The 12,958-nt window shown below is 29.4% G+C and overlaps 1 protein-coding gene across 1 annotated transcript in view; it reads right to left on the bottom strand.

Annotated features, from left to right (window-relative positions):
• LOC132060480 (TMV resistance protein N-like) overlaps positions 1 to 6,439 on the bottom strand; it is a 15,019-nt gene extending 8,580 nt beyond the window's left edge. The window contains exon 1 of the mRNA XM_059453512.1: positions 5,828 to 6,439. Coding sequence (XP_059309495.1) covers positions 5,828 to 6,439 — 612 coding nt within the window. The remainder of the gene's footprint in view (positions 1 to 5,827) is intronic.
• Positions 6,440 to 12,958: the final 6,519 nt, after the last annotated feature.

The raw sequence follows: 12,958 nt of genomic DNA, 5'->3' as shown, positions 1-12,958 counted from the left end.
AATGTAACACTGATTTATGTTTCATCTAATGTTACAAATATAAGGAACTTCATTCGAACTCAATTTTTGCTTAAATTTGAATTCAATAGTCATATCAAATAATATAAGCCGTTAGGAGTAGGATTTTTTTTTTTTTTTAAGAAACAATAAAAGATATGATTTTAAGATCATATTTATCCTTATTAATATAAAATAGATTACAGCCGCTTAAACTTTATTAATTGCTGATATACTTTCTAATTCAAAAATACATTTTTATTTTATTTTTAACTTATATTTTGCAGTGAAAGTCCTTTCATTGTTCAAAGTTATCACATAAATTTTTAATGTTATATTTTCTAAATCAATTCAGATAGATGAATAACTTTATATGGGATTTAAACTTTGTGCAAATTTGATGAAAGGTGAAATTCTAATCACGTTGCAACCGGAATGCTCCGTTTTGAACCACAAAATTGTTTAATTTATTAGTAACTTTCGTAAGTATTTTTTTTTTTTAAAAAAAAAATTTTGAAAGTAAAAGCAATTCATACCTGTAACGAAAACAATCACAAACACAAATAACAGAAATAAGTGATAGAGTTCCCTTCAGTCCGTAAATCATCTGCAACAAAATGAGAAATTAAAAAAAATATGTAAAACATTTCATACTTTTTTACAACCAATATCTACCATTCTTAACATATATAGTTTTGCGGAAATTTTGGATAAAAGAAAGAGTAAAAAGTTGACTTCGGATGAAATTAAAGGCAAGAATATGCCTGGACAAATAAACACCAATGTACTTACATGTAGAAGTCTTTACGTAGTTTCGTTACTCCTGTTATTATACAGTACCTCGTGTCCATGGCATATGTGCATGCAGTTGAAGTTTTTTTCTCTTTTAGATGTGAAATGGCTACATGAATTTGTCAAAGGAGGGGACATAAAAGTTTCTAAATTAAAAAGAAAACTGGATCAAAGGAAGCAATTTAGTTTGAGTGGTAATCTGCAAATTTAAGTATTTTAAATATGGAGAACGTGGTCCGAACAAAAAAGAAGAGATATAGAACGTGGGTTGAATATGCAAGTAATTTTGTGGAAATATAGTTTCACAAAAATATACTCTAAAACTGAGTTGTGTTCAACTATGTTTTAAATTTATATAAATTTCTAATTCCTAATTTTTAGCAGATTTATCTTTATGTGCTATTATCTCCTATGAGTATTTTGTGAAAATATAGTTCCACAAAAATAGGCCCTGAAACTAATTTGTGTTCAAACACGTGTGTTTTCAATTTATAAAAATTCCTAAATTTTAGCAACATTATCTTGAGCGCTTGTCCTAAAATAAATTTTCACATTTTTTTATTTATTAATAATTTTGCTAAGTGTTTTATTTATTATTTTGCTTTTTAAAATTGGGATTTTTCTGGTGATGACACTTGTCATCATATCCTTGTTTTGCCTCTCCTATTATATATAGATATAGAATATAGATGCATCTACCTTTTAGTTATAACCACACTTTTATTTAGTAATTGAACATTAAATTTTCATATAAAAATAAAATAAAATAATTTCTAATTTCACACCAAATATTGTGTTGACTGTCATTACTCATTTTTCAACTGAGGCGTAATCCAAAGAGTCAATACCACTTTATCCCCCTAACATTTAAGAGTTGAGAAATGATACCCCCTCCACGTATTATATGAGAATGATAACCCCTGATAATGTCCAAATCCACTCCTCAAAGAGAAAGTATATACGGTCGTCGCAATAAAATTTACCCAACTATGAGTTGGGATCGAATTCACAAGGAACAATATAAATGCGATTTAAACAAGTAAGGAATTATCACCAACTAAGCTAAGTCAAACACTTTTTCAATATTGATTTTTGATTTAAAAATTAACAAAAACAAAACTAACCTAGAAAACAAGTAAAATGATCAATGACCCCCAGCATGGATACAAGGGAAATTACTCTCAAATAATGATCCAATGTATTTCACGATTTTACAACTATGAGTGAGTTTATGCTAATTAGATAATGATCTCTAGAATCTCATCAAAAGTCTCTCGACCAAATCAATGAATTTCACTCTAAGCTTTCTGCCCTTAGAGTGTGATATTAAGCACAATCAATATAATCTCAAGTAATTTTCCTATCTCTGGCTCAAGTTATTAGATGGATTTTAAAACCCCAAATTCTTGTTAATTATTCTTTCTCAACCTCAATCTTCCTCTCTCGAGTTCAAATCAAAGTAAATGGGAGGCTTTTAGGACTAGCTAATCCCTTTAGAAACATTAAAGAACAAGATTAATTAAAACAACAAAGACCCACTTCAATAGAAATAAAAATCATTCAATACATAAGCATAATAAGAGATTTCATCCAACTTTGCAAATGAATATTTTCATAAACAAGATTAAAGTGATGAAATAAAATTCTACACACTTAGATATATAATACAAATCAAGGAATTGAAGAAATGAGTAAAGGATTAAGAAATTTCTTATCAAGATCTTCAAATCTTCAATCCCCAAGTGTGGATGCAAAAACCCTAGCTCTCCAAGCTTGTAAATATGGCCAAAGATGAAAAATAATTTCACCAAGTCTTGCTTTTATAGTTGCCCAATTTTTTCAAGTCCAAAAATGACAAAATATGCCTTAGATTCCAGTTTTTGCAGTTCTGACCGTTTTTGCAAATCTGTCCCCTTTTTGCATTTTTAACCACTTTTTTAGTTTTCTTCAATTTGGTCTCTTTTTGACTTGTTTTTCACTTGGTTTCTTCCAAAGCTCTTCTCAATCATATGAACCTATAAAATGAAAGTAAACGACATTAAATGCACTATTTTCTCAATCAAAACATAACAACAATCTAAGATTAAAGAAGAAATAAGTTGGTAAAATACCAACTTATCAAACCCCCAAACTTAAATTATTGCTTGTCCTCAAGCAAATCAAAACTTACAATTCCCTTCAAAGGACTCAACTCAATAGTGCACCAATACTATACCAAGTCAAAAAGGTCCACTTTAAGCACAAAAACATGACTTTGATTGGTACCAACAATTAATCCAAAACATATGAATCACCAACTTCTCAAAAACTCTTTTTAAGTATGCAAATACCAAACTAATCAAAGTAGCAATCAAGTCATGACACTAAAGCTTCAAAATTTCCTCTTTATCACAAAACAACATTCTTTTGTTTATTCCTCTCAATTGAAATTTGGAACAAATTCACAACTCAAGTTCTCATGTGCCCTCACAATTAAGAGAGAATCCCAACTCACAAAATGCAATTTAAAACACAAATGGGATATCAAATGGAAAGAATTAGCTCTCTCTCTCACAAAGATGTTCAAATGCACACAAGTAGTACCATAAGCTTGCCCTTCATGTATTTCTCCACTAATGTAGACACACTTGGTTCAAAATCAACTAGGACTTAAGGGGTTGCAATGTAGGCTTTTGGTTAAGGTAGGGCATAATTTGGAAATAGTGACTCAAAAACCTCCCTAAGCACTACAATTTGCAACAATCAAAGCACACTTCCTTCAAAACTTTTCCGCCCTTTTCTTCATTTTTCATTGCACCAACTAGTCTTTCCTTTATTCACAACTTTTATTCTTCCTTCCCCTTTTTCTTCTTTTTGTTGCAATTCTTTTTTTTTTTTTTTTTCAAAATACCAAGGAAGGTTTTTTTTTTTTTTTTTAAGTATTCTCACCTTTTAAGCAACTCTCACATTACAATCCAACCATCACCCCCAAACTTAGGCTTTTAGCCTATATTTGCACTTTCAAAGGACTTAGGGAGGTAGGGTGCAAAAAAAATAGATCAATAAAGCACAAAAGGTTAAAGTTTGTAACATGGTTGCCAAAGAAAAGGTTAAAGCTCAAAGGGGGTTGACTAGGGAAAATATGCAAGGGTAGAAAATTTAAGGCAAAAACGATCCAAAGAAGGCCTAAATTTAAGGGTAGAATCATTACGTCAATCTTTTTTCTTTTTTAAAAATCAAGAATTGATATGCCAAGGTTGAAAATAAGTGAAATATGTATCCAAAACCCAATTGAAACAAATGATCAAAAGCAAAAAGTCACATCATAACCTAAAGACCACTTTTAGTCCTAAACAAACATTGAGTCTAAAAACAAAGAAGCTAGTTAAAAAAAAAAAACAATCATACTAATATAAATATGTAATAAAAAAAAATTACCAAAATAAAGTCAAATTACCAAATTGTCATCCATCATATGACATATCACACCCCATCACAAAAATATCTATCAAAATGGTCTCACCCACCAACTAAAAATGTTGCATTGTCCTCAATGTAACTAAACAGTGAAAGCCAAAGTTAGAAGGGACTCCCTGAAAAAAATGATGTTGTGGAGCAGGAATGTAAGGGCGAGGAGTCTGTGTACTTGGCAGCGGCTAGCTCTGGCATATACTCATTATTCAACTCTTCCATGAATTGTTTCAGATGAACTAGGGACATTTAATATAAGAAAATTGAAAATACCAATTGATTCTCATCCCTGCAAAAAGGAGTACCAATCTTAACAAGTTCAACATTACAATCAATGGTACCAAATTAGCAATGACAGCTGAAGATATCCATGTAGCATTCCATTCTCATTTTTTTTTTTAATCCAACTCAAGCAATTTATAAACCAACAACCCAAAAGAACAACTCTAGCCATTTTTGCTTGAGCATTACCATGAAAGTACATAAAATATCCAACCATGAAAATATGCATTCGGAAAAAGAAAGTTACAGTCGAACTCACTTCCTCTTCCATTTACACATTATGCCATATGTGAACAGACTCAGCAAAACTCCCTCTCGTACCCGAACCACACATCAAAATTGACTCCTACACATCTCTTAATGTCGCTTGGTTACTCAGACTTCAGCAGCGAATTAATTTCCCTCTCAGACAATTCATCGAACAAGTTGTGGGCATCACTTTAACCAAGTTCTTTACAAGGATGGGATGATTGAATTACCCTCCCAAAAATTGGGAATTATAGTTCTATCCTATCTTCATCTCAATCAAACAACAACAACACCAGAATTTCGCACAATTTGTGCCCAAACTCAGCACCAAAATGAACCATAGAAAAAGAAAAGGAAGATGAGAAAGACACACACTGCACATAGAGAGAGAGGAGAGGAGAGGAGAGAAAACTAGATAAGCATACCTGATTGCCTGAGAAAATGGCTTCTTGGAAAGTTTTTTTTTTTTTTTTGTTTGTGCGTGTGTTGTTCTGTTTGTGAGTGAAAAGGGAAATAACATAAAGGGGCTTGGGAGTTGGTCTTTTAAACTGCCACTTACCTGGTCCTTTTAAGTTAGCAGAACAATGGGAGAGAACAATTGACCTTTAGGATTTGCACAAGGCTTGGCTTTTTAAATTTAGACAAAGTAACCAGCAGTTTTTAGCACAAACTGTGCAATGCAAAATCTGCACATCTCAACTCCATAATCCTTTTCAAATAAAGTCCAAAAATTGTAAAACTTGGTAGATGATAAAAAATAATTATTTAAAAAAGGAAAATTTTAAAAATAACTTAAAATTTTGAAAACATGGGTTGCCTCCCACCAAGCGCTTGATTTAACGTCGCTGCACGACATGAGTTAACTTTACCACTTTTCCCTCCACTTGGAGGATATGAATTTTCGCCCCAACTTTGAATCAAGATTCCAATGATGCTCGTGAGGCGGTGGTAGGAAAGCAAAGAGGCCAACTCTCGAGTATCGCATTTTGCACTTTTTGGCCTTTAAGTGAGGAATGTCATTTTGTCTTCTTGTCATTGCAAATTTCAAAATAAAGACGCTTTCTTCTTCTTCATCTCCACAATCCTCCATAGGCTCGGTTAGTTCAACCATATCATCAACCAAGCACAATGTGGAAAAATGGTTGGAATGTGATCCAATGCGCCCAAATTCCAAATTTGCCTCATCTTGGGCATCCTTACCAAAAAATGAACTAGAGTTTTCAAAAACCATCTCATGAACTTTTTTATGCAACTCTAGTATCAATTCTTCAATCTCGGCATCTTGCATTATTTTTAGGTTGGTCGGTTGGCAATTTACCATTAGCTCTTGAAAATCAATCATAACCTCTTCTTCAATTGAAACCATCTCAAAATTACATTCCATGACCCTTTGATATTGAGCATCACATGCCTCAATCTTTGCATTCAATTCGGCCTCCAATTTCTGGATAGCAATTTCAAGTAGCTTCACTTCTTGACTTTGCCCAACATGTATTTTTAGAAATTCTTCCATCATCCGTGAAATGCCTTCGCGGTGATCCCCATAGACTCCAAGTTGTTGAGCTTGATTCATAAGCCAATTTTGGCTCACAATATCCACTTTGTCAAGTTTTTCTTCATGGTGAGAATCGTCCAAAGCTTGTAAAAATCCTCCCATGGTGAAATCCATGTTTTGGATAGTTTCATCGTCTCCATATTGAACGTCTTTCTACCATTTGGTCACGATTTGCTCATATTTTTCATTCCTCTCCATTATGCTATTTATTATTCCCTCAATTTTTTCTTTTTGAGAATTGGCGATTTCTTTTTCAAGATTTTTCTCTTTTTCTTCAAGTTGAACTACTTCTTCAATTTCACAACTCTCGTCATGCCACAAGAATTTTCGGGTTGGTCTTTTAAATTTGAAATCTCTTCTTCAACCAATTCATTTTGAGGAGTCGACACTTCCATGACAATTGGGGAATTGGTATCCTCAAATGAATCATTCATTCTTTTTATAGCTTCTCTATTTTCTAAAATGGATTGTTGGACGAGTTTTCGCTCTTCCTCCATTTAGCTTCTCGATCTAAGTATGTTTGGAGCAGTGCCATGATGCCTTCAAATCCGGCACTTTATCCTACACTTGCCATGTCATTGTCCCTATCAAACTCAAAAGCACAACTAGCATTTTCGTTAGAACTACTTAGGGGAGGGGGAGCAAAATAATTGGGACAATCACCCTAATGTCCACCTTGACTACCACATATATTACAAATATTCCCATCGTACGATTGAGACGGTGGACACATCTCTCTCCCGGGAGCATTTTCACAATCTTGCCAAAAGTGAAGTCCTCCACAATATGGAAATGGTTCATCAAAATATGGGTTGCAACCATCAAACCCATTTTCATTCCAAGATGCCATAGTGACACAATTCTCAGTCCTCTGTGATACTCACATGGTATATTTCATATACTGACAGGGTATCATAGATGACTGGTTAATTTCTTCAAAGGAAAATATTCCTTAGTCCTCTATGATACCCACATGGTATATATCATATAGTGAACCGGTTAATTCCTCTGAAAACGAGCTCAGTCCTCTATGATGCCAACCTGGTATATATCATACTGACAGGGTAGAGGACAAGTTCATTTTGAAAATTTAATGTTTATATTATTTTTAGTAAATTTTACTTGTGAAAATAATATAAACAATAGAGTCATATTTTCGATATAAATTTGTTTACGTTGCAAATAAAAAAGAATTATAAAAATATGTTTCTATTAACTTAGATTTTAATAAATAAACTAGTAACTTTAGTTTAACTATTTTTATTTATTACTTCTTGTTGTAGTCTAATTATTTATTTTATATTTTTATTAGTCTAAAAATAATTAGCTAATATTTTTATCTTTATATTTATTTTTTAGTCCTTCAAAAGAAAAAAAGACAAAAACATAAAAGGGAAAAAATTAAAATAAAAAAAGACAAACAATAAATGGAAAAGGATCTACATGCAATGATGCAAACACACAAACTCACATTTTGAAAGAAAACAAAGGGCAGACTGATGATTCAAAATGAAAAAGAAATTGACTTAAAGGCTCAAGCTTTAGCAAAAGGAGCAAGGGGCGCATCGGGTAAAATTTTAGTACCGAATAGGTGTTTTTGCTATTGATTTGTGTGGGGGCACATCAGGGTAAATACTTTGCGTATGATGGGTATTTGTGTAGCTTCTCCTTTTTTTATTAGGATAGACATAATGAAACTCCGATCATTATCTTTATTACAGATTTGGCCTGAAAAAAGAAAATACACAATTAGAATAAATAGTCATTACATCTAAAGAAGAAATAATAAAAATATAAGCTAATTTCTAATTTCACACAAAATATTGTGGTGACTCTCGTAATCCAAATGACGTTACTCATTTTTTGTTTGAGGGAGTAAATTATTTTTCAATACAGTCAGACCTCTCTATAACATCATCCACATATAATAGCACCTTTTTATAAGAGTTAAGTTTTTTTTAAACTAATTTTTTATGTTATATTTTACTTTTATTTAACAGCATTTTACCTATAACAACAACAACCAACTTTATAACCGCACGCTCTTTGTAAAATTACCTTTTTCCCATATAACAACTATCTTCTTTTTTTGGTAATATAATACTCCCTCCGTCCCAATATAATTTGTCTTACTTTCCTTTTTGGTTTGTCCCAAAAAGAGTGGCTCTTTCTATATTTACTAAGTTTGACAATTCAAACAACCTACCTTGCAAGTTTAAGACCACAAAATTTAAAGAATTACACACATCTTTAATTTAAGATCACAAAATTCAAAAAAAATTCTTTGTGTACACTTAATTTGAGACGGAGAAGTAAATAAAAACAAATAACCATTATAGCATAAGAATAAATTTAAAAATGTAAAATTTGGGTTAAAATGTACATTGTATAGTAAAAAAACAAGAAGAAATATTAAAAATATAAATTAATTTGTAATTTCACACAAAATACTGTGTTGACTCTGATAGTCCAAATGAGGTTACTCATTTTTCGTTTGAGGGAGTAAATTATTTTTTTAATAGTAACATAAAGGTCCTTTGATGCCCCCAAAGCTCAAATATACAGAATTTGAAAAGAATAAAAAGGAATGGGAAGGGTAGATATACCCAAATAAAAACCCTAATTTTATGATAGTATCACTCTTTTACCTGCCCTTTCTTCTTTTTCCTACTAGTATCCGTACCCGCGCGATGCGCGGCCGAAATAATAGTAATCATTTCAAATTTTATCTAACTTTTTTTTAGCACATTAACTACTAAAAATTGTTGAAGTAATCTCTTTGGAAGACACAATAATTAGGACTCCATCCTTTCTTTCTTGAATTTTGTAACCAAAATATTCTTGCAATGCTAACACTATCCTTCCTCCAATTGATTCAACATTCCATTAAAAGGAATCTTCTTTCTATAGCCATCTTCACCAAGAAAATAAAGGATATTGTATATCTTAATAAAAACATCCTTTATCTTTACCTATTGATTCCGTTTTAATAATAATAATATATCTATCTCATTTAGAAAATTCAAAATCTCCCATTACTAAAACAACTTTCGAAACCCGCATTTCGTAAATTATATCTTTCGCCATCAACACATCTTTTTCGTATTAATCAAGTTTATCATCTAAACTTCTACCTTCTAATAATCTACTTGTTACCATTCTAAATACCTTATCCTTAACATTCGCACAAGATTAAAAGCATAGAAAAAAATTAAAGAAAATCTTGTGTACATATTGATTGCTTGAATTATCAAAAGGTTTATAAAAATATAAGCATTTATGTTTAGTTAAGACACCTACACAAAATTGTAAGCATAGAAAATGGTTTTTGTATGTTCCATGTTCTTTGAAAATTTTAAAACAACATCATCATCATCATTATTATTATTATTATTATTATAATTATTATTATTATTCCATATGAAATTCTTAACAACAATAAATTTATGAAATATTTAAAACTAACTTTTAATATTCAATTTTTCTTTTCATTAAATAATCATCAATTCTTTTAAAAGCCAAAAGTTGTTCAATTTGTTTTCCTTAATTTATTTTTTGTTCTTTTTACTTATTTGAGATGAGGGAACATAACAAACATAATCTATCTCTTTTGCTCTACATTCCCAATGTCTACTCTTCTTTTACAAAATTCTAAGTTTTTTCTCAATCAAAACTAAGTGGAGATTGGTGATTCAAAAAGATTAATTAGTTTAAACACAATTGATGGACCATAGCATCGCTGACTTTGTAGCTTACGGTGTGTGAAGACATACCAATAGTCTAGCCATACCCTCTTTGTAAATTCAAATTGAACAAATAGGTGTTTCATGAATTCATCTTGCATCGACAAAGTGAACAATAAAAATCAACATTAAAATACCGTATATTTAATTTTTGCTATAACAACTATTCTCGTTAGTGTTAACCACATAGCAAATCTTGCATTTGGATAAAAAAATTCTATGCTAAACTTATTTATTCTTACAAATATTAAGTATGTAACATGAACCCTTTAAGTTATTCTTGAACATATCACATTTGATTTCATTTGTTTTTAAACCATATAATAACACACATTCTCTAATATATACTTACTAATTACTTAGTCTTGTTAAATTAAAGCATATTCTTGTTGAGTAGGAGAATTTAAAGTTGAACTCTCCTTTCCAGTTGAATACTAATTATAGTTCATGATACATGTATATGTACTTTAAATTATTTTAAAAAGATTATACTTTAAACATATCTATAAAAAAAAAAAACTAAAAGTCGGAATTTATATTTAAAGAAAAATTTTAAGGATAAATATTAATCTTTAATTTAATTAATAGATATTTATTTATTTAAGTAAAATCAAATTGCAGATAAGTAGGATAATGGTACAAATTATTTTAAAAAATACTTATCATCACTTTAAATTCGAGAAAGATTTAATAATCAACAAATATTCAAATTGTTGATAAGTACGAAAAAAAATGAAATAAAAAGTAATTATCTTCAATTTAAATTCATATACATTATTTTTTAACTCAATTAAAATTGAAGATAAGTAAAATAATGATTAAAAAACTTATATATATATATATATATATTAAATTCAAGTACTTACTAATTACTTAGTCTTGTTAAATTAAAGCATATTACTGTTGAGTAGGAGAATTTAAAGTTGAACTCTCCTACTTTTTTGAATACTAATTATAGTTCATGATACATGTATATGTGCACTTTAAATTATTTTAAAAAGATTATACTTTAAACATATCTATAAAAAAAAAAACTAAAAAGTCAAGTAATTTATATTTAAAGAAAAATTTTAAGGATAAATATTAATCTTTAATTTAATTAATAGATATTTATTTATTTAAGTAAAATCAAATTGCAGATAAGTAGGATAATGGTACAGAATTTTAAAAAATACTTATCATCACTTTAAATTCAGAAAAGATTTAATAATCAACAAATATTCAAATTGTTGATAAGTACGAAAAATGAAATAAAAAGTAATTATCTTCAATTTAAATTCATATACATTATTTTTTAACTCAATTAAAATTGAAGATAAGTAAAATAATGATTAAAAAAACTTATATATATATATATATATATATATATTAAATTCAAGTTCATAAAGGTTTTTAAAATTCAAATTCAAATTGTGATAAATATGATAATGAGAGAGAGTTAAATATATGTCTATCTTGACTTAAAGTCTGAAAAGATTTATTTTTCAACTCAAATTGCGGATAAGTTTTAAGTAAGCAAGCATGATATATTTTGTTATTCATTCATAAGCCATTCATTATTTCTGTCTTAATTCTATGAGAATTCTAATTAATTTAATATGTTGTAAATGTCTAATTTAATACTTCTATAAACTAAAATGTGTCCTAAATTTCCAAATGATCTATATCGGATAAGATTAGCAAGTATTGCATGAATCCAGAAAAAATAAAGTTAATCTAAAAAATAAACTTGTGGGGTGAAGTATTCCACTTTAAAATGGAACTAAGAGGCTAGCACAGATTTATTTTTGTATTAATTACTTACTTTTAATATCTAATTAAATTGTATATTTTAATAAATAAAGATAATGTAAAATCTCATTTTTTGAGATATTTCTTTTTAAATATCATATTGTGTAATGTCTAATTAAATTGTATATTTCTCAATTTGTTTCATACCTCCACCATCTAATTCAAGTTTCATCGATTCATTTAATAGTGTGCTCGAAGTATATGTTTGCCGAGTATTTCAAAAATAAGGAAATAACGAAGATTCGTCGCATAGGGTTAAAAATAATAATTCAATCTAAAAGTAGAACTAACGTCGAGAAATTTAAAAAAATCACTAACACACTGATCAAGCTTGCATATTTCATTCTTGCTCCAAAAGATAAAGCAACTTCAAAGGTAGAAGAAAACTATAAACTTTCCTATAAAAAAGAAAGAACATGTCACTTTTGATAGTAGAAATCAAAGTAAATTATTCAAAAACTTCTTGCTTTCATGTGTAGAGGCTTACCCCGTTCAATTTCTTTGCTCCAATCTTCCGCATCTCCTTCCGTAATGATCTTATTTCTCCATTTCTATAGCTATGTTGGAAAACGGCCTCTTGAAGAAGTCTTCTTGTTTTATAACATCAATCAACAATAAATTAGAGAATTTTGTAATAGAAAACGCTCTACAAAGCTTTGCACTTTTAAACATAAGTTAAATAAAATGAATCGAGAAAACAAAAAAAGCAAAAAAAATAAATAAGTTACTATTTAACTTTTGAAAGTGAAAATCATCTTAATTATGGCTAACTTTATATAGATGTATGTAAATATGGATAGATATTAAGGATATGATTCAAATTCAAACAATCCCTAATAGAGTAATACTCTACCTTTCGTTATCACGTCAAGAGATAATGATAAATTAATACTTTAAGTACTAAACCATTACTTATTTATGAATTTGTCTATTAATTATGTCCTTCCGTTTGGAACTTCAAAAACCAACTTAAACTATGAAATGATGAATTTTTTCTACACTATTTTTTTTTTTTTTTTGTCTTGACCTTTTTTCCCATATTTGTAAAATATCATTAATTGGCTTATTGAAATACATTTGATGCTTATAGGTATGAGTG

The sequence above is a fragment of the Lycium ferocissimum genome, chromosome 6, assembly GCF_029784015.1.
Source record: "Lycium ferocissimum isolate CSIRO_LF1 chromosome 6, AGI_CSIRO_Lferr_CH_V1, whole genome shotgun sequence".
Classification (NCBI taxonomy): Eukaryota; Viridiplantae; Streptophyta; class Magnoliopsida; order Solanales; family Solanaceae; genus Lycium; species Lycium ferocissimum.
This window is presented reverse-complemented; position numbering and strand designations above follow the sequence as displayed.